The sequence below is a fragment of the Gopherus flavomarginatus genome, chromosome 18, assembly GCF_025201925.1.
Source record: "Gopherus flavomarginatus isolate rGopFla2 chromosome 18, rGopFla2.mat.asm, whole genome shotgun sequence".
In the NCBI taxonomy this organism is placed as follows: Eukaryota; Metazoa; Chordata; order Testudines; family Testudinidae; genus Gopherus; species Gopherus flavomarginatus.
In genome coordinates this window covers 3,687,535-3,708,299 of record NC_066634.1, presented here as the reverse complement: position 1 = coordinate 3,708,299, position 20,765 = coordinate 3,687,535, and the positions used below count along the sequence as shown (strand labels likewise).

The following is a 20,765-nucleotide window of genomic DNA, read 5'->3' as shown; positions in this document are numbered from 1 at the left end:
TGCACCAGTGGGGGGCTCTGAACACAAACACAGCCCATGCCCTAGCAGGGTCTCTGTGCCCCATAAGCTTTATTGGGGTGGGGGGAAAATCCAGCTGCCCCCCCCGCCCGCAGCATATCTTCAGGCTACTTGAGGGGCAGGTTGAAGAGAGCCCGGAGGTCAAGCAGAGCCGTCCGGATGTTGGCCCCGAAGCGGTGAGCGTCCTGGGGGGAAGACGGGATGGGTTAGCTGGGGGGGCGGGGAAGAGGTTATTGCCAGGGGTGGGGGTTAGGGAGGGATAGACGGGGGGGCGGCAAACAGGCTGCCCCCTGCCTCCCCCCGCCATCCCTGGCCTCCACTCACCGTCTCGGTGCTAGAGAACTTGCAGGAGATGTGAAACGTGATGAGGTCTTCACCGATGATGATGTATGACACCCCGTAGCCGTTATTGTCCACCTGGGGGGCAGAGAACCCAGGAGTCCTGGTGCCCACCCCTCCCTGCTCTAACCACTAGACCCTGCTCCCCCCTCCCAGAGCCTGGGAGAGAACTGAGGAGTCCTGCCTCCCAAACCTCTGCTCCCACCACTAGACCCCGCTCCCCTCCCCGAGCTGGGAGAGAACCCAGGCATCTGGCACTCACTGGCCCGAAGCCACCCCCGCAGGAGATGTAGTCGGGGTGGTTCTTGAGGTCGAAGAGCTCGAGCTGCTGGATGGGGGTCTGGCTGGTTGACAGGCCCCATGGCTCTGACAGCACCTGCAAGGCAAGGCCGGGGGGAGCGGGGGCAGGGTTGGGGGGGGCACAGTCCTGATCGCCCTACCCCCAAAAGACCCACCCCCTTCTGCAAGGCCCACCCCTTCCTGCTTCAAGCTCCACCCGTGGACCCCCACCCCACACACCCAGCCCTGCCCTCTGGATCCTCCCAGTCTGTGCCCACCGCACCCCCCCTTGTGATTGCCTCTCCTCTTCAAGGCCTGCCCCTCTGGTACCCCAAGTCCCACCTCCTGGGTCCCCAAGCCACACCCCCTCCCTGAGATCACCCCACCGCCTTGGTCTCCCAAGTTCTGCCCAGAGACTGCCCTGCCCCTGTACCCCTAAACCCTGCCCCTCCTAGAAATTACCCCACCCCTGTGCCCCAAACCCCGCCCCCTCTTCGAGATTGCCACTCCCCCTTCAAGCCCCACCCCTGTGCCCCAAGCCCCACCCCCTCCTGGGGATTGCCCCACCCCAGAGCACCCCCCCACACCCACGTACCTCCCTGAGGAAGGGGGAGTCCACACCCAGGTACTTGGAGACCACATAGAGGCAGAAGAGGTGGCGGTCGATGCCCGCGCCCATCATGGCCCGGCGGTACAGGGTCTGGTGCTTGGCGGCCGCCACTCGGAACAGGGCCAGGCGCTGGGCAGCCTGGGGGGACGGACGGACGCGGGAGCGAGAGGGGAAGGACCAAAGGCAGCTGGCACGACGCTGGGGATAAGCCGAGGGCTTTGGGGGCAGAGCACTGGCCGGGCAGAGGCTCGGGGAGCGCCGGGGAAGGCGGCACTGGCAGTTCTCTCCGCACTGCGTTCGGGGGCGCCGGATGCTGCCCCCTGGCTCCACCACCTGCCTCTCCCACCGGCGGGAACCCCCTGGAAGTTGGCCCCGGAAGCGGTGGGGGGGGGGGCCTTGACTCATCCAGACGGGCGGCTCCCCCCAGACTCCCCTGCCCCCTTCACCCCTCCCCCACAGCCTCCGTCCCGCTTTTGCGGCTGGGTCCCCCGAGGTGGGAGGCCCCTGCTCCCCCCACTCACGCTCTGGGCAGAGTCCGTCATGGCGCGGACGAAGTTGCAGGACTCGATGGAGCAGGAGCGGACGGTCTCCGTGCGTCCCTCGCGGAACAGCCGCGTCATGGCGGCCTCATAGGTCAGGCAGAACTTCCCTTTGTCCTGCGGGGGAAAGGGGGGGCTTAGATGGGGACCCCTTGCCCGGCACTGGGACATGGCCCCTCTGGGGGGGCACGCTCAGGCCGTGGGCAGGGCCGTATCTGGAACTGCACCAGCTGCCGGGCCAGCTGGATGAAGCCGTTGGGGCTGGGGCTGGGGCAGGCCATAGGGTGGGGGCACGGGACAAGCCATGGGGCTGAGGCTGGTCATGGTGCCGGGCTGTAGCCAGAAGTGCGCCAGCTGCAGGGCCAGTTGGATAAAGCCATCAGGGCTGGGGCAGGCTGTGGGGCAAGGGCTGGCCGTGGGGCAGGCTGTGGAGCAGGGGCTGGCCGTAGGGCTGGGGCTGGCCGTGGGGCAGGCTGTGGAGCAGGGGCTGGCCGTAGGGCTGGGGCTGGCCGTGGGGCAGGCTGTGGGGCTGGGGCAGGCCGGGGCAGGCTGTGGGGCAAGGGTTGGCCATGGGGCAGGGCCGTACCCGGAAGTGCGCCAGCTGCAGGGCCAGCTGGATGAAGCTGTTGGGGCCGGGGCAGGCTGTGGAGCAGGGGCTGGCCGTGGGGCAGGCTGTGGAGCAGGGGCTGGCCGTAGGGCTGGGGCTGGCCGTGGGGCAGGCTGTGGGGCTGGGGCTGGCCGTGGGGCAGGCCGGGGCAGGCTGTGGGGCTGGGGCAGGCCGTGGGGCAGGCTGTGGAGCAGGGGCTGGCCGTGGGGCAGGCCGGGGCAGGCTGTGGAGCAGGGGCTGGCCGTGGGGCTGGGGCAGGCCGTGGGGCAGGGCCGTACCCGGAAGTGCGCCAGCTTCAGGGCCAGCTGGATGAAGCTGTTGGGGCCGGGGCAGGCTGTTGAGCAGGGGCAGGCCGTGGGGCAGGCTGTGGGGCTGGGGCTGGCCATGGGGCAGGGCTGTACCCGGAAGTGTGCCAGCTACAGGGCCAGCTGGATGAAGCTGTCAGGGCCGGGGGAGGCTGTGGAGCAGAGGCTGGCCGTGGGGCTTGGGCAGGCCGTGGGGCAGGGTGTGGAGCAGGGGCAGGCTGTGGAGCAGGGGCTGGCCATGGGGCAGGCTGTGGGGCAGGCTGTGGAGCAGGGGCTGGCCGTGGGGCAGGTTGGGGCAGGCTGTGAAGCTGGGGCAGGCTGTAGGGCTGGGGCAGGCCGTGGGGCAGGCTGTGGAGCAGGGGCTGGGCGTCGGGCAGGCTGTGGAGCAGGGGCTGGCCGTGGGGCAGGCTGTGGGGCTGGGGCTGGCCGTGGGACAGGGCCGTACCCGGAAGTGCGCCAGCTGCAGAGCCAGCTGGATGAAGCTGTCGGGGCCGGGGGAGGCTGTGGAGCAGGGGCTGGCCGTGGGGCAGGCTGTGGGGCTGGGGCAGGCTGTGGAGCCGGGGCTGGCCGTGGGGCAGGCTGGGGCAGGCTGTGGAGCAGGGGCAGGCCGTGGGGCAGGCTGTGGGGCTGGGGCTGGCCGTGGGGCAGGCTGAGGCAGGCTGTGGGGCTGGGGCAGGCCGTGGGGCAGGCTGTGGGGCTGGGGCTGGCCGTGGGGCAGGGCCGTACCTGGAAGTGCGCCAGCTGCAGGGCCAGCTGGATGAAGCTGTCGGGGCCGGGGGAGGCTGTGGAGCAGGGGCTGGCCGTGGGGCAGGCTGTGGGGCTGGGGGAGGCCGTGGGGCAGGCTGTGGAGCAGGGGCTGGCCGTGGGGCAGGCCGTGGGGCAGGCTGTGGAGCAGGGGCTGGCCATGGGGCTGGGGCAGGCCGTGGGGCAGGCTGTGGAGCAGGGGCTGGCCGTGGGGCAGGCTGTGGGGCTGGGGCAGGCCGTGGGGCTGGGGCAGGCTGGGGCAGGCTGTGGGGCTGGGGCAGGCCGTGGGGCTGGCCGTGGGGCAGGCTGTGGGGCTGGGGCTTGCCGTGGGGCAGGGCCGTACCCGGAAGTGCGCCAGCTGCAGGGCCAGCTGGATGAAGCTGTCGGGGCCGGGGGAGGCTGTGGAGCAGGGGCTGGCCGTGGGGCAGGCTGTGGGGCTGGGGCAGGCCGTGGGGCAGGCTGTGGAGCAGGGGCTGGCCGTGGGGCAGGCTGGGGCAGGCTGTGGAGCAGGGGCTGGCCGTGGGGCAGGCTGTGGGGCTGGGGCTGGCCATGGGGCAGGGCCGTACCCAGAAGTGTGCCAGCTGCAGGGCCAGCTGGATGAAGCTGTCGGGGCCGGGGCAGGCCGTGGGGCAGGCTGGGGCAGGCCGTGGGGCTGGGGCAGGCCGTGGGGCAGGCTGTGGGGCAGGGGCTGGCCGTGGGGCAGGCTGTGGGGCAGGGGCTGGCCGTGGGGCTGGGGCTGGCCGTGGGGCAGGGCCGTACCCGGAAGTGCGCCAGCTGCAGGGCCAGCTGGATGAAGCTGTCGGGGCTGGTGCGACATTTCTTCATCAGCCCCTTGCCGAAGTCCTTGAAGGCGAACGTGTGGAAATCGACGTCGTCGGCCAGGGCCTGGGCCGCCCGCAGGGAGCCCTGGATCACCTGCCGGCACTAGGGGGGCGGAGGGGGCGGGTGTCAGACCAGAGACCTGCCCCCAAATGCCCCCCGCTGCCTTGCCCAGGCCCCGCCCCCATTCCTTTGGCTCCACCCCTATCCCACGCCCCACCCCCACATTATTTTGGCTCCATCCTCCTTTGAGACCAGCCCCCTTCCCTCCCCCTCTAAACCCCCCACCCTCAGCCCCTCCTGTGCCCAGGCCCCACCCCGGCTCACCTCCTCGGGGATCTCCCACTGCAGTTTTTGGGGTGGGGGGATGCTGGGGTCCAGCTCCCCCTTGCAGTGACCGTCCACGCCGTAGCCCAGCTGGAAGACGTCTGTGGCCAGCGTGTACTGCGGGCGATGGGGGAGACACAGGCAGCTGAGAACCCAGGTGTCCGGGCTCCCACCTCCCCCACCCTAACCCCTGAAATGGGGAGGGAACCCAGGCATCCAGGCTCCCAGCTCCCCCACCCTGCCCCCCGGAGTTTGGAGGGAACCCAGACATCCAGCCTCCCAGCTCCCCCACCCCACCCCCCGGAGTGGGGAGGGAACCCAGGCATCCGGGTGTACCTCCCAGAGGTGGCCCATGATGGGGGCGTCGGCCCAGGAGTGCTCCGCGTTCAGGCCAATCTTGCCGTTGCGGAAGACGATCAGGGTGAAGGATTTGTCAAACCACCTGCAAGGGGGCAGCCACAGGGTGAGGCCCAGACCTGGGGAGGGGGGTGCATGGCTGGGGGCAGGCAGGCCAGCCGGGGTCCAGGGAAGGAAGGGGAGGGGGGCGCTGCAGGGTCCCCCCACCATGGAGACCAAGGAGGGGCCCTGGAGTGACGGGGGGATTGCGGGAGTCCTTGGGGGGGGGGCACCTCCCTGCTGGTGGTCCTGGAGAGTGGGGGCAGGGAAGGTGGGAGGAGCTGGGAGGTACTGGGGCCTGGGGGTAATCGGTGGGAGTTGGGGGGGGCCAGAACGGCTGGGGGCTGCCACCCCCACCCACCTGTCATAGGGGACCTGGGGAGGGAAACGGGGGTTATTCGTGGGGGGGGATCTCACGGGAGCTGCCAGGGAGGAGGCTGGCAGGACTGGGGGGGAGTCTTCAGGTGGAGCAGGTCGGGGGGAGAGTTGGAAGGTCAGGGAAGGGCTTGGGGTGGGCCGGGGTTCCCCACCTGTTATGGCACTGCCCGTGCAGCAGGGCGTTCGCGTAGCAGGTCGGGGGGGGGGTCCCCCACCTGTCGTGGCACTGCCCGTGCAGCAGTGCCTTGGCGTAGCAGGTGGGGGGGGCTCAGGGGGGCGGGGTCCCCCACCTGTCGTGGCACTGCCCATGCAGCAGGGCCTTGGCATAGCGGGTCGGGAGGGAGTGGGGGGGCGGTTCGGGGGGCAGGGTCCCCCACCTGTCGTGGCACTGCCCATGCAGCAGGGCCTTGGCGTAGCAGGAGGGGGGGGTTCAGGGGGGGGGGGTCCCCCACCTGTCGTGGCACTGCCCGTGCAGCAGGGCCTTGGCATAGCGGGTCGGGAGGGAGTGGGGGGGCGGTTCGGGGGGCAGGGTCCCCCACCTGTCGTGGCACTGCCCGTGCAGCAGGGCCTTGGCGTAGCAGGTGGGGGGGGTCGGGGGGGTGGGGTCCCCCACCTGTCGTGGCACTGCCCGTGCAGCAGGGCCTTGGCGTAGCGGGTCGGGAGGGAGTGGGGGGCGGTTCGGGGGGTGGGGTCCCCCACCTGTCGTGGCACTGCCCATGCAGCAGGGCCTTGGCGTAGCAGGTGGGGGGGTTCAGGGGGGCGGGGTCCCCCACCTGTCGTGGCACTGCCCGTGCAGCAGGGCCTTGGCGTAGCAGGTGGGGGGGGCTCAGGGGGGCGGGGTCCCCCACCTGTCGTGGCACTGCCCGTGCAGCAGGGCCTTGGCGTATCGATCCAGCGCCCGGCCCGGCTCGGGGCCCAGCAGCCCCTGCTCCGTGGTGTCCAGCGTGAGGAAAAAGGCAGCTCGTTCCACCGCCCGGAGCGACTCCTGGTTCCGGCCCGACCCGAAGTACGTCCGGCGGGCCCGGGCCCATGGCTCCCTGTGGTGGGGGGCGTTCAGCCCAGCCAGTGCTGCCCCTCCCCCTCCCCTGCCCCACTGGGTGCCCACATCCCCCTTTGCCCCCGTCAGCTCCCATTCACCCTTCCACCAGCACCTGCCTAGTGCACCCTCCGCTTGTCTCCTGTCCCTCTCCCTGGTCCCCCCCGCCCCCCTGTTCCCATCCCCCATGTCCCCCCCACCTGCCCACACCCCCATAGGTCCCATCCCCCCCTGCCTCCCTGGTTCCCATCCCCCAGGTCCCCCCCACAGGTCCCATCCCCCCCTGCCTCCTCAGTTCCCATCCCCCAGGTCCCCCCCACCTGCCCACACCCCCATAGGTCCCATCCCCCCCTGCCTCCCCGGTTCCCATCCCCCAGGTCCCCCCCACCTGCCCCCACCCCCATAGGTCCCATCCCCCCCTGCCTCCTCAGTTCCCATCCCCCTAGGTCCCACCCTGCCCATTGCCCCCCCGTTCCCATCCCCCTAAGTCCCATCCTGCCCATTCCCCCCCCCCGTTCCCATCCCCCTAGGTCCCACCTTGCCCATTGCCCCCCCTCGTTCCCATCCCCCTAGGTCCCACCCTGCCCATTGCCCCCCCCGTTCCCATCCCCCTTGGTCCCATCCTGCCCATTGCCCCCCCCGTTCCCATCCCCCTAGGTCCCACCCTGCCCATTGCCCCCCCCATTCCCATCCCCCTAGGTCCCACCCTGCCCATTCCCCCCCCTGTTCCCATCCCCCTAGGTCCCACCCTGCCCATTGCCCCCCCCCGTTCCCATCCCCCTAGGTCCCATCCTGCCCATTGCCCCCCCCGTTCCCATCCCCCTGGGTCCCACCCTGCCCATTGCCCCCCCCCCCCCCGCTCTCACCGGGGCCCGGCGGTCAGGGCAGCCAGGGTCTCCTCGCCGGGCGCGGGGGGCACGGGGTCATCCAGGATCCGCTGGAACTGGGCCTGCAGCTCGCGGGGGCCCAGCAGCTGCCCCCCATGGTACAGCCCCACGCGAAAGAAGCGGCCGGCATGGAAAACAGCGATGTGCCGGCTGTCCTGCCGGTGCTGCAGTGAATCTGGGGGGGAGCGGGGTGTGGGGGCCAGGCGGGGGGGCCGCCCCTTGGCCATCCCCACCCCAGGCAAAACACCCGGCACCAATCCCTCCCCTCCTGCAGCAGCCCACCCCAGTTAACATCCAGCCCCCCCAGAGATCCCCCCACCCCTCTCTGAGACCCTCCCACTGGGTTCCCTCAGCCTCTCCCTGGGGGTCCACCCCTCTCTGAGCCCCCCCCGGGCCCCTCACCCTTCTCTAGGGGCCACCCTACTCTGAGACCCCCCACTGGGCCCCTCAACCTTCTTTGGGGGTCATCCCCCTCTGAGACCCCCCCGACACTGGGTCCCCTCATCTCTCTGGGGGTCACCCCACTCTGAGCCCCCACTGGGTCACCTGCCCTTCCCTGCGGGGGTCACCCCACTCTGAGACCCCCCACTGGGTTCACTCAGCCTCTTCCTGGGGGGCCACCCCTCTCTGAGCCCCCCTGCACTGGGCTCCCTACCCCTCTCACTGGGGCTCATCGCACTCTGGGACCCCCCCAGCTTCTCCCTGGGGGGATCACCCCTCTCTGAGCCCCCCCCCACTAGGCCACCCACCCCCCTCTGGGGCTCACCCCAGTCCAAGGCACCTCAGCGGTAAGAGGGGGTGTACTTGCTATCTCCAAGGTATTTAATCTGGTGCAAAGCTTTCATCCCAGGGGTTCAGTGGGATGTGACCCCCCCCTCACCGGGGAGGGGGGCCGGGGGGGTCCTACCTGCCTCCACTCCAGGGACACGGGTGGTGTTGAACATGCGTTCGTACTGCGCAGAGCACATGGGCAGGGTGCCCTGGATCATCAGCTGGGGGGCAGGGAGGGAGTCAATCACCCCTGAGAGCCCCCCCCATAATGCAGCCCCCTGCCCCATGCCAGGGGAGACCCACCCCCCTCATGGCACAGCCCCCCGCCGAGGCCCCTCCCCTCTCTGCCCCCGACTGCCCCTTCTTGGCCAGGCGCCCCCCGTCGGATGCCCCCCCGCCCCCCCTCACCGGTTTGATCTGCTCGCGGTTCAGCAGACGCCGATAGAGCAGCAGGGCGTGGACCACGTTCCCTGCCCGGGCGGCCTGCAGGGGGGTCGGGGTGACGTACAGGAAATCCTGAGGGGGGGAGAAGGGGGTTAGGGACCAGGCTATACATGGGGGACCCCCGTATGCCCCCCATGGGGCCAGAGCAGGGTACAGGGAGGGGGGCCTCGTACACCCCCCCACGGGGCCAGAGCAGGGTACAGGGAACAGGGCCCCCATACACCCCCCACGGGGCCAGAGCAGGGTACAGGGAGGGGGGCCCCCATACGCCCCCCACAGGGCCAGAGCAGGGTACAGGGAGCAGGGCCCCCATACACCCCCCACGGGGCCACAGCAGGGTACAGGGAGGGGGGCCCCCATATGCTCCCCCACGGGGCCAGAGCAGGGTACAGAGAGGGGGGCCCCCGTACGCCCCCCACGGGGCCAGAGCAGGGTACAGAGAGGGGGACCCCCGTACGCCCCCCACGGGGCCAGAGCAGGGTACAGGGAACGGGGGCCCCCATACACCCCCCACGGGGCCAGAGCAGGGTACAGGGAGGGGGGCCCCCGTACGCCCCCCACGGGGCCAGAGCAGGGTACAGGGAGGGGGACCCCCGTACGCCCCCCACGGGGCCAGAGCAGGGTACAGGGAGGGGGGCCCCGTATGCCCCTCCATGGGGCCAGAGCAGGGTACAGAGAGGGGGACCCCCGTACGCCCCCCACGGGGCCAGAGCAGGGTACAGGGAGGGGGGCCCCGTATGCCCCCCCATGGGGCCAGAGCAGGGTACAGGGAGGGGGGCCCCCGTACGCCCCCCACGGGGCCAGAGCAGGGTACAGGGAGGGGGGCCTTGTACACCCCCCCACGGGGCCAGAGCAGGGTACAGAGAGGGGGACCCCCGTACGCCCCTCACGGGGCCAGAGCAGGGTACAGGGAACAGGGCCCCCATACACCCCCCACGGGGCCAGAGCAGGGTACAGGGAGGGGGGCCCCCGTACGCCCCCCCACGGGGCCACAGCAGGGTACAGGGAGGGGGGACCCATATGCCCCCCCATGGGGCCAGAGCAGGGTACAGGGAGGGGGACCCCCATATGCCCCCCACGGGGCCAGAGCAGGGTACAGGGAGGGGGCCCCCATATGCCCCCCCACGGGGCCAGAGCAGGGTACAGAGAGGGGGACCCCCGTACGCCCCCCACGGGGCCAGAGCAGGGTACAGGGAGGGGGGCCCCCGTACGCCCCCCACGGGGCCAGAGCAGGGTACAGGGAACAGGGCCCCCATACACCCCCCACGGGGCCAGAGCAGGGTACAGGGAGGGGGGCCTTGTACACCCCCCCACGGGGCCAGAGCAGGGTACAGAGAGGGGGACCCCCGTACGCCCCTCACGGGGCCAGAGCAGGGTACAGGGAACAGGGCCCCCATACACCCCCCACGGGGCCAGAGCAGGGTACAGGGAGGGGGGGCCCCCATACACCCCCCACGGGGCCAGAGCAGGGTACAGGGAGGGGGGCCCCCGTACGCCCCCCACGGGGCCAGAGCAGGGTACAGGGAGGGGGGCCCCCGTACGCCCCCCACGGGGCCAGAGCAGGGTACAGGGAACAGGGCCCCCATACGCCCCCCACGGGGCCAGAGCAGGGTACAGAGAGGGGGACCCCCGTACACCCCCCACGGGGCCAGAGCAGGGTACAGGGAGGGGGGCCCCCGTACGCCCCCCACGGGGCCAGAGCAGGGTACAGGGAGCAGGGCCCCCGTACGCCCCCCACGGGGCCAGAGCAGGGTACAGGGGGGGGGCCCCCATACACCCCCCCCAAAGGACTTACCATGGCATAGTAGTTGCTGTTAACCATCAGGGGGCCCCGGCCCCGCAGGTAAACGTATTCTTCCCACCAGTCGCTCACCTGGGGGGGGACAAGGGTAAAGGGAGTCAGAGACCCCCCCACTCGCCTCTTGCAGCACAACCCCCCCACTGAGCCCCCAGCCCCTCACAGCACAACCCCTGCCTTCTGAGCCCCCCCAGAGCAGCACGGTGCTCCCCCCACTGAGCCCCCACCCCCTCACAGCAGAGCCCCCCACTGAGCCCCCCCAGGGCATGGTGCCCCCCCAGCCCGGCTCACTCACGTAGTTGGTGGCCCACCAGGACTTGAGGCTCAGGTACCACTGCAGACGGGGGCCCAGCGAGCGCTCGAAGTCCCGGCCCAGGGCGGCCGTGCGCTGGAAGTGCGAGTCCGACAGCAGGGGGCGCATTGACTCCAGGTACTGGGGGGGCCAAAGCCGGGGGGAGACCCCCCAAACCAGGGAATGTCAGCTCAACTGCCCCCAGCCCCCCAGCGTCTCCCCATGTGCCCCCCAGAACTCCTCCTCCACCAGCGCCAGTCCCCCAGAACCCCCCTTCCCAGGACCCCCCAACTTCCCTCCCTCCAGCCCCCAGGGCGGCCCAGACTCCCCCCAGGACTCCCCCTCCACCAGCGCCAGTCCCCCAGAACCCCCCTTCCCAGGACCCCCCAACTTCCCCCCGCTCCAGCCCCCAGGGCGGCCCAGACTCCCCCCAGGACTCCCCCTCCACCAGCACCAGTCCCCCAGAACCCCCCTTCCCAGGACCCCCCAACTTCCCCCCTCCAGCCCCCAGGGCGGCCCAGACTCCCCCCAGGACTCCCCCTCCACCAGCACCAGTCCCCCAGAACCCCCCTTCCCAGGCCCCACCAACTTCCCCCCCTCCAGCCCCCAGGGCGGCCCAGACTCCCCCCAGGACTCCCCCTCCACCAGCACCAGTCCCCCAGAACCCCCCTTCCCAGGCCCCACCAACTTCCCCCCCTCCAGCCCCCAGGGGGGCCCAGACCCCCCCAGGACTCCTCCTTCACCAGCACCAGTCCCCCAGAACCCCCCTTCCCAGGACCCCCCAACTTCCCCCCGCTCCAGCCCCCAGGGGGGCCCAGACCCTCCCCAGGACTCCTCCTTCACCAGCACCAGTCCCCCAGAACCCCCCTTCCCAGGACCCCCCAACTTCCCCCCCTCCAGCCCCCAGGGGGGCCCAGACCCCCCCCAGGACTCCCCCTCCACTAGCACCAGTCCCCCAGAACCCCCCTTCCCAGGACCCCCCAACTCCCCCCCTCCAGCCCCCAGGGGGGCCAGACCCTCCCCAGGATTCCCCTTCCACCAGCACCAGTCCCCCAGAACCCCCCTTCCCAGGACCCCCCAACTTCCCCCCTCCAGCCCCCAGAGGGGCCAGACCCTCCCCAGGATTCCCCTTCCACCAGCACCAGTCCCCCAGAGCCCACCTTCCCAGGACCCCCCAACTTCCCCCCCTCCAGCCCCCAAGGGGGCCCAGACTCCCCCCAGGACTCCCCCTCCACTAGCACCAGTCCCCCAGAACCCCCCTTCCCAGGACCCCCCAACTCCCCCCCTCCAGCCCCCAGGGGGGCCCAGACCCCCCCCAGGATTCCCCTTCCACCAGCACCAGTCCCCCAGAGCCCACCTTCCCAGGACCCCCCAACTTCCCCCCTTCCAGCCCCCAGGGGGGCCCAGACCCCCCCAGGACTCCCCCTCCACCAGCACCAGTCCCCCAGAACCCCCCTTCCCAGGACCCCCCAACTCCCCCCCCCCTCCAGCCCCTATGGTGGCCCAGACTCCCCCCAGGATTCCCCCTAGCCACCAGCCCCACTCCGAGGACCCAGACCCCACTTCCCTAGATTCTCCCCCCCCCCCGGTCACTCACCCGCTGCACCGTGTCCCTGATGGGGGGCACAGGGAGCCGTGGCAGGGATGCCTGGTAGCTGTACAGCATGGGCCTGCGGCCGGCAAAGATCTTCACCAGCGCCTGGGGGGGCAGAGCAGTGACCCCAAACCGGCCAGCTGGGGAGAGAGCCTCCCCGCCCCCCCCCGAGCCTGCCAAGGACACGCCCAGGCTGGGGGCACTCGGTTCCAAGCCTTCCCCCCTCCCCAGCCCCCCGGCACCGCCCAGCTCGGTCCCTGCCCCCCCAGATAGTTTCAGTCCCCCCATCCTAGCTCCTGCCCCCTCCACCATGGTACATGCCAGGTCTGAGCCGCAGCAGCATGGGGGCACCCCCTGTGGCCCATCGCAGCCCCCCAGCCCCGCATGGGGCCCCCCAGAAGGGACCAGCCCCCACCCCCCGCAGCCTCAGGACATAGCAGCCCCACACATGGCCCCGGGGCCCCTGGCACATCCCAGCCCCTCCCCATGGGGTCTCCCAGAAGGGACCCGTCCTCCCGGCCCCCGGCACGTCCCAGCCCCCCAGGCCCCGTCCCGTCCCAGCCCCCCCGGGCCCCCGCACGTACCAGCCAGCACTTGGTGGCGTGGGAGGGGCGGCCGTGCTCCTCGCCCATCCAGCCGTGGTAGCAGAGCAGGGCCCGCAGGGCGCCCCGCATGGTCACCACCAGCCCCAGCCACAGCAGGGTGGCGAAGGCCAGAGCCCCCAGCCCCGCCCGGGCCGGCTCCGACAGGTACGCGCTGCGGGGGGCGGGGGGGGTCAGCGGGGGGCCACCCCCTCCTGGTGACCCCCCCGAGACCCCAGCACCACCTCCCTCCCCCCAAAAACCCCCGCCCAGCTCCCTTCCTCAGCCCCATACGCCCCCCGGCCCTGCCCTCCTCTGTGCCCCCCAGCACCACCTCCCTCCCCCCAAACACCCCCGCCCAGCCCCCTTCCTCAGCCCCATACGCCCCCTGGCCCTGCCCCCCGAGCCCCCCAGCCCTGCCCTCCTCTGTGCCCCCCAGCACCACCTCCCTCCCCCCAAACACCCCCGCCCAGCCCCCTTCCTCAGCCCCATACGCCCCCTGGCCCTGCCCCCCGAGCCCCCCAGCCCTGCCCTCCTCTGTGCCCCCCAGCACCACCTCCCTCCCCCCAAACACCCCCGCCCAGCCCCCTTCCTCAGCCCCATACGCCTCCTGGCCCTGCCCCCCGAAGCCCCCAGCCCAGCCTCCCTCCCCCTCAAACACCCCCGCCCAGCCCCCTTCCTCAGCCCCATACGCCCCCTGGCCCTGCCCCCCGAGCCCCCCAGCCCTGCCCTCCTCTGTGCCCCCCAGCCCAGCCTCCCTCCCCCTCAAACACCCCCGCCCAGCCCCCTTCCCTCAGCCCCACACACCCAATGGCCCTCCCCCCAAAGGCCTTCCACCCCCCCTCAGAGCCCCCCAGTCCTGCCTCCCTCCCTCAGCCCCACACGTATCCCTGGCCCTGCCCCCCCAAGCCCTCCTCCCCCAGCCCCACACACCTCCCTGGCCCTGCCCCCCCAAGCCCTCCTCCCCCAGCCCCACACACCTCCCTGGCCCTGCCCCCCATGCCCTCTCCAGTGCCCCTGAGCCCCCCAGCCCTTCCTTCCTCCCCCCAGCCCCACACGTATCCCTGGCCCTGCCCCCCCAAGCCCTCCTCCCCCAGCCCCCCCAGCCCCACACACCTCCCTGGCCCTACCCCCCCCGTGCCCTCTCCAGTGCCCCTGAGCCCCCCAGCCCTTCCTTCCTCCCCCAGCCCCACACTTATCCCTGGCCATGCCCCTCCCCACCTGGCGGGCAGGTGCTCCTTGATCTTGCCGATGAGCCCCATGGAGGGGTCGAGGCGGGAGGCCTGGCTGGCCAGGATGGCTGCGGCCATGACCAGCCAGCTGGCCGGGCTGGCGGGGAACACGCCCGTCACCAGGCTGTTCTGTGGGGGGAGATGGGGGTCAGCGGGGGGGGAAGCAGCACAGGGCCAGGCCGGAGCCCAGCTCCTCCCCCCCAGCTCCCTGATCCCGGGTCTGACCCCACAGCTCCCCCTAGCTCCTCACTCTGACCCCCCCAACTCCCCCCAGATCCCCGCTCCTCAGTCTGACCCCCCCAACTCCCCCCAGATCCCCACTCCTCACTCTGACCCCCCCAACTCCTCCCCAGATCCCTGCTCCTCACTCTGACCCCCCCAACTCCCCCCAGATCCCCGCTCCTCAGTCTGACCCCCCCACTCCCCCAAGATCCCCACTCCTCACTCTGACCTCCCCAAGTCCCACCTGATCCCCACTCCTCAGTCTGACCCCCCGACTCCCCCCAGATCCCCGCTCCTCACTCTGACCCCCCAACTCCCCCCAGATCCCCATTCCTCACTCTGACCCCCCCACTCCCCCCAGATCCCCGCTCCTCACTCTGACCCCCCCACTGCCCCCAGATCCCCACTCCTCACTCTGACCCCCCCACTGCCCCCAGATCCCCGCTCCTCACTCTGACCCCCCCACTGCCCCCAGATCCCCGCTCCTCACTCTGACCCCCCCACTGCCCCCAGATCCCCGCTCCTCACTCTGACCTCCCCACTGCCCCCAGATCCCCGCTCCTCACTCTGACCCCCCCACTCCCCCCAGATCCCCGCTCCTCACTCTGACCCCGCAACTTCCCCCAGATCCCCGCTCCTCAGTCTGACCCCCCCAACTCCCCCCAGATCCCCGCTCCTCACTCTGACCCCCCCACTCCCCCAAGATCCCCACTCCTCACTCTGACCTCCCCAAGTCCCACCTGATCCCCACTCCTCACTCTGACCCCCCAACTCCCCCCAGATCCCCATTCCTCACTCTGACCCCCCCACTCCCCCCAGATCCCCATTCCTCACTCTGACCCCCCCACTCCCCCCAGATCCCCATTCCTCACTCTGACCCCCCCAACTCCTCCCCAGATCCCCACTCCTCAGTCTGACCCCCCCAACTCCCCCCCAGATCCCCACTCCTCACTCTGACCTCCCCACTCCCCCCAGATCCCCGCTCCTCAGTCTGACCCCCCCAACTCCCCCCCAGATCCCCGCTCCTCACTCTGACCCCCCCAACTCCTCCCCAGATCCCCGCTCCTCACTCTGACCCCCCAACTCCTCCCCAGATCCCCGCTCCTCACTCTGACCTCTCAGCTCCCCCCCACCCCCAATTCCCACCCCACAGTCAGACCCCACAGCTCCTCCCCAGCCCCAGTGGGGTCTCCCCCATACCCGGAGCCGGGTGATTTTCTTCTTCCAGGAGCGCAGGCCGGCCAGGTAGACTTGCTTCAGGGCCGCATGGCTGAGCCGCAGGTCGACCCCCTCGGGCGAGACCGTGAACTGGAACGCCACGGCCTGGTGAGCCTCCGCCATGGCTGGGGGGCGCTAGCGGGCGCTGGGGCAGAGACAGAGGGGCCATCGGGCGGGGCACTGACATGCCAGGATGCCTGGGTCCTACCCCGGTGCTAAGGGGGGGCTGGGAGTCAGGAGACTAACCCCCCTAAGGCTCTGGGGAGAGCCTCAGACACCCAGCCCCTGTGCCCCACCCCAAAGGGGTCCCCATATATCCAGCCCCCGCGCCCCACCCCAGAGGGGTCCCCGGACACCCAGCCCCCACGCCCCACCCCGAGGGGTCCCCGGATACCCAGCCCCCGCGCCCCACCCCAGAGGGGTCTCTGGATACCCAGCCCCACGCCCCACCCCAGAGGGGTCCCCAGACACCCAGCCCCCATGCCGCACCCCAGAGGGGTCCCTGGACACCCAGTCCCCGCGCCCCACCCCAGAGGGGTCCCTGGATACCCAGCCCCGCGCTCTACCCCAGAGGGGTCCCCAGACACCCAGCCCCCACAACCCATCCCAGAGAGGTCCCCATATATCCAGCCCCCGCGCCCCACCCCAGAGGGGTCCCCGGACACCCAGCCCCCATGCCCCACCCCTAGGGGTCCCCGGATACCCAGCCCCCGCGCCCCACCCCAGAGGGGTCTCTGGATACCCAGCCCCACGCCCCACCCCAGAGGGGTCCCCAGACACCCAGCCCCCACGCCCCACCCCAGAGGGGTCCCCGGACACCCAGCCCCCATGCCCCACCCCGAGGGGTCCCCGGATACCCAGCCCCCGTGCCCCACCCCAGAGGGGTCTCTGGATACCCAGCCCCCGCACCCCACCCCAGAGGGGTCTCTGGATACCCAGCCCCCGTGCCCCACCCCAGAGGGGTCCCTGGATACCCAGCCCTGCGCCCCACCCCAGAGGGGTCCCCAGACACCCAGCCCCCACAACCCATCCCAGAGAGGTCCCCATATATCCAGCCCCCGAGCCCCACCCCAGAGGGGTCCCCAGACATCCAGCCCCCACGACCCACCCCAGAGGGGTCCCCGGACACCCAACCCCCAGTGCTTCACTCCAGAGGGATCCCTGGACACCCAGCCCCTGTGCCCCACTCCAGAGAGGTCCCTGAATTCTCAGCCCCTGCACCTCCACCACTCCCCCCATCCCGCCTACGCTGGGGACTTGTCCCTGGGGTCATTCCCCTCCCTGCTCAAAGCCAGCCCCTTATTTACAGGCTGGCTCCAGCCCAACCTGGCTGCCGAGCCCACGGGCACAGAACTGTGCGTAGGGACCTGCCGCCAGGCTCAGCCCCCCCCCACACCTGCCCCGTGGGGATCAGCGGAGCTGAGGCTCCCGGCACCTCTCACTCTGTGGCACGTTTTCTGCCCCTTTCCTCAGCCTCTTCTCTGCCCCCAGCCCCCCCGGACCAACCTCCCTCTCACCCGGGGACCTGGTGCCAGCCCCAGGACCGAACGCCCTCTGCCCCCACCCCCCCCCCGCGTATCCCCCGTTAGCCCTTTGGCCCCAGCACCACAGAGGGAGCTCCTGGCCTGAGTCTGGCCGGTTGGGGGGGGGCAGAGAGAGGCCCCCTCCCCGCGGACAGAGCTGGGGGGGGTATCACGGGCACCTGCCATACCTGGGCACTGCCAACGGACCCAGACCTGCCAGCACCAGCCGGTCCAGCCCCAGCTCCACAATTACCTCACCCCTGATGCGCTGCTGAGGTCACAATCCAGCACCCCAGCACGGTGGGGAGAGGGGGGTGGAGACATCTCAGACTCCCAGGGAGTGGGAGGAAGGAAGAGATCCTGTCTCTCCTCTACCCCCTGCGCTAACCACTAGACCCCACTCCCCTCCCAGAGCCAGGGATGGAACCCGGGAGTCCTGCCCACAGCCCCCCAGCTCTAACCAATAGATCCCACTCTCCTCACAGGGCTGGGCAGGGAACCCAGGAGTCCTGGCTCCCAGCCCAACCCTGCCCCCAGGCACTTCACAGCCCCACCCCAAGCCAGATCAGCCCCCCCCCGCCCCCAATCGCACCAGACTCTGCACAGCCCCTGACCCAGAACGGGCTCCACTGGCCGGGCGCTGTCCAGCCCCACAGCAGCACGCAGTCCCTGCCCCACAGCCCTCCCAGTTTAAGCAGATCAAAGCAGGCTCGCTGTACCTCTGGGGAAACTGAGGCTGGGAAGGAGGGAACAGGTGGAGTAGAACCCAGGAGTTCGGAGGCCAGCTGCTCAGTTGTGCCTGGGAAACACGTCCCCAGCCAGGGACCTTTACTCCCTGGCTCCCAGGAGACGCTCTGGGGGCTGTGACCTTCCCCGCACTCACAGGAAGGGACCTGGGCTCAGATAACATACCGGGCTGCCAGAGCAGAACCTTGGTACTCAGGACGCCTGGGTTCCATCCCTGGCTCTGAGAGGGGAGTGGGGTCTAGTGGTTAGAGCGGGGGGGAGGGGCTGGGAGCCAGGACTCCTGGGTTCTCTCCCAGGCTCGGGGGGGCTAGTGGGTTAGAATGGGGAGGCTCCAACCCACTAGACCCTTCACTGCTCCCAAGGAACCCAGGAGTCCTGGCTCCCAGCCCCCTCCTCCGCTACAACCCCCTACCCATCTTGGCCCCCCCACCCTGCATTCAGCACCCATCGATCACAGACGGCCCAGGGAGCATCTCCCCTCACCCTGGGGATCCTGGCCCCAGCGCTGCCCCCCCTCTCCTCCCCACATCCCATCAGCCCCTGAGAGACGGGCTCCCCCGGGGGCTGGAATCTCAATTCAAAGGATATCGATGGGCTGGGGAAGCAAACCGCCTGCCAGCTCCCCGAGCCGGGGAGAGAACCCAGGAGTCCTGGCTCCCAAACCACCTCCCACCGCTCTAACCACTAGGCCCCGCTCCCCCCTCCTCCAGCCAGAGAGAGAACCCAGGAGTCCTGACTCCTAAACACTCCGCCCCCCCCCGCTCTCTAACCACTAGACCCCGCTCGCCCCTCTTCCAGCCATAGAGAGAACCCAGGAGTCCTGACTCCTGAACACCCCACCCCGCGCTCTAACCACTAGACCCCTCTCCCCCCTCCTCCAGCCGTACAGAGAACCCAGGAGTCCTGACTCCCAAACATCCTCCCTGCTCTAACCACGCCCCTTCAGCCAGAGAGAGAACCCAGGAGTCCTGGCTCCCAGCCCCTCACTCACCTTTCTGCCCGCAGGATCCAAGCCGGGGTGTCCGCTGGAAGCGGTTGGCAGCGTCCTGAGACCGCCACCCCCAGGCTGGGGACGGGCCCCTCCCTGCTGCCCCCTCCCCTCCCCTCTCCCTTCCTGTCCCTTCGCCACCTGCTAGCCCATCCCCCCCTTTTTAGCCTGCTCCCCCCTCACCCCTACCCCGCCCCTCTGCCCCCTGCCCCACTCGCCCCTCGCCCAGCTGTTCGCGGCGGCGCCGGGGCCTCCCGGAGAACTGGGGCGGGGGGGGGGACACGTGTCTGGAGCCTGCGCGGAGCATCAGAGCCGGGAGTGAGGGGGCGGGACTGAGGGATGGAAGTGCGGGGGGGGAGAGAATGGGAGAGGGGCGGGGATGGGGCGAGAAGAGGGGTAATAGTGGGGGAAGGGTGGGGCGAGAGGAGGTGGGGGAGGGGTGGGGCTGGAGGAGGGGTAATAGTGGGGGAGGGGGAGGAATGGGGAAAGAAGAGGGGTAATAGTGGAGGGAGGCATGGGACGAGAGGACGTTGGGGAGGGGTAATAGTGGGGGAGGGGGAGGGCAAGAGGAGGGGTAATAGTGCGGGGAGGGGTGGGACGAGAGGAGATGGGGAGGGATAATAGTGGGGGAGGGGCACTGCTGGGGGAGGGGTGGTGCAAGAGGCGGGGTAATAGTGTGGGAGGGGCAGTGCTGGGGGAGGGGTAATAGTGGGGGAGGGGGAAGGCTGGGGGAAGGGTTGGGCCAGAAGGGGAGGAGTGGGGCTGGGGAGGGGTAATAGTGTGGGAGGGGCAGTGCTGGGGGAGGGGTAATAGTGGGGGAGGAGTGGTGCAAGAGGAGAGATAATAGTGGGGAAGGGGGAAGGCTGGGGGGAAGGGTTGGGCCAGAGGGGGAGGGGTGGGGCTGGAGGAGAGGTAAGAGTGGGGGAGGGGCAGTGCTGGGGGAGGGGTGGGGCTGGAGGAGGGGTAATAGTGGGGGAGGGGCAGTGCTGGGGGAGGGGTGGGGCTGGAGGAGAGGTAATAGTGGGGGAGGGGCAGTGGTGGGGGAGGGGTGGGGCTGGAGGAGAGGTAATAGTGGGGGAGGGGCAGTGGTGGGGGAGGGGTGGGGCTGGAGGAGAGGTAAGAGTGGGAGAGGGGCAGTGCTGGGGGAGGGGTGGGGCTGGAGGAGAGGTAAGAGTGGGGGAGGGGCAGTGCTGGGGGAGGGGTGGGGCTGGAGGAGAGGTAAGAGTGGGAGAGGGGGAAGGCAGGGGGAAGGGTTGGGCCAGAGAGGGAGGCGTGGGGCTGGAGGAGGAGGAGGTGAGAGTGGGGCAGGTGTCACAGGGGAAAGGGAGGGGGGCTGGGGGGCACAGCCCCGAGGGGTCCCAGAGGAGGGGAACACCCCGTGCTAGCCCTGGGGTCCACCAGGGGCCAGAAGGCGGGAGGGGGGAAAGTTGTTTCTTGGGGGTGCCACGGAGCAGGATGGGCCCAGGCGAGGTGGCCCCGGATGGCCCCATCCCCGGCCAGCTGCCCTTCGAATCTCCCAGTGCTGGGACCACCCCGATCCCCTGGGGGCCAGGGCCAGAGCTTCCCCCCATGGCCACAGGGAGCCTGATCCCCCTGCCTGGGTCTGAGCCCTGGGGTCAGGCCCTGGCCGAACGGCCCTGAGGGGGTTCACCTGCCCTCCCTGTCCCCCAGCGCCAAATGGAGTGGGGCAGGGACATCCCGCGTCTTCCACCAGACAACAGCCCCCTTTTCTCCACTGCCCCCCATTCAGGCCACCACCCACCAGCGCCCCCAGATCCTGCCAGGCTCCCCCCTTAGGTGCCATGCCCCTGACGTCTCCGGCCCCCGGGCAATTCCCCGCTTTGATGACATCGCTGGCCCCAGTCCGGATGCTCGCTAGCCCCCCAACCGGTGTGGCCATCCCGCCCCATGGCTTGTTCTTCGCATGGCCTGCCGTGTCCTGTGAGGGGGGTGGCCCCCCACCACAACAGGATTGGGGGCGGGGGTCTCCATGACGAGTGTGTCTGGAAGAGGTCCTGAAATCCCCCACCCCACCCCACTGGAGCACTGTTACTGACCCCCTCCCCACTGC

At 70.6% G+C, this 20,765-nt stretch overlaps 1 protein-coding gene across 4 annotated transcripts; it reads right to left on the bottom strand.

Annotated features, from left to right (window-relative positions):
• Positions 1-50: 50 nt before the first annotated feature.
• CPT1C (carnitine palmitoyltransferase 1C) lies at positions 51-18,805 on the bottom strand. Of its 4 annotated transcripts, none has more exons than XM_050927686.1 (19): positions 18,698-18,795; positions 15,419-15,581; positions 13,986-14,125; positions 12,768-12,939; positions 12,187-12,288; positions 10,593-10,730; positions 10,295-10,372; positions 8,464-8,571; positions 8,192-8,276; positions 7,264-7,459; positions 6,210-6,398; positions 4,924-5,029; positions 4,588-4,704; positions 4,201-4,365; positions 1,768-1,902; positions 1,232-1,384; positions 620-733; positions 343-435; positions 51-203 (listed from the first exon to the last, which is right to left on the bottom strand). In XM_050927686.1, exons 2-19 carry the CDS (start codon positions 15,557-15,559, stop codon positions 126-128), a joined length of 2,310 nt encoding a protein of 769 aa, XP_050783643.1. In that variant the 5' UTR covers positions 15,560-15,581; positions 18,698-18,795; the 3' UTR covers positions 51-125. The 4 variants fall into 4 exon arrangements, with proteins under 4 accessions (XP_050783643.1, XP_050783644.1, XP_050783646.1 ...); XM_050927687.1 differs by lacking the exon at positions 18,698-18,795 and adding an exon at positions 17,679-17,762; XM_050927689.1 differs by lacking the exon at positions 12,768-12,939 and having other exon boundaries at positions 18,698-18,805.
• Between the last annotated feature and the right edge of the window lie 1,960 nt (positions 18,806-20,765).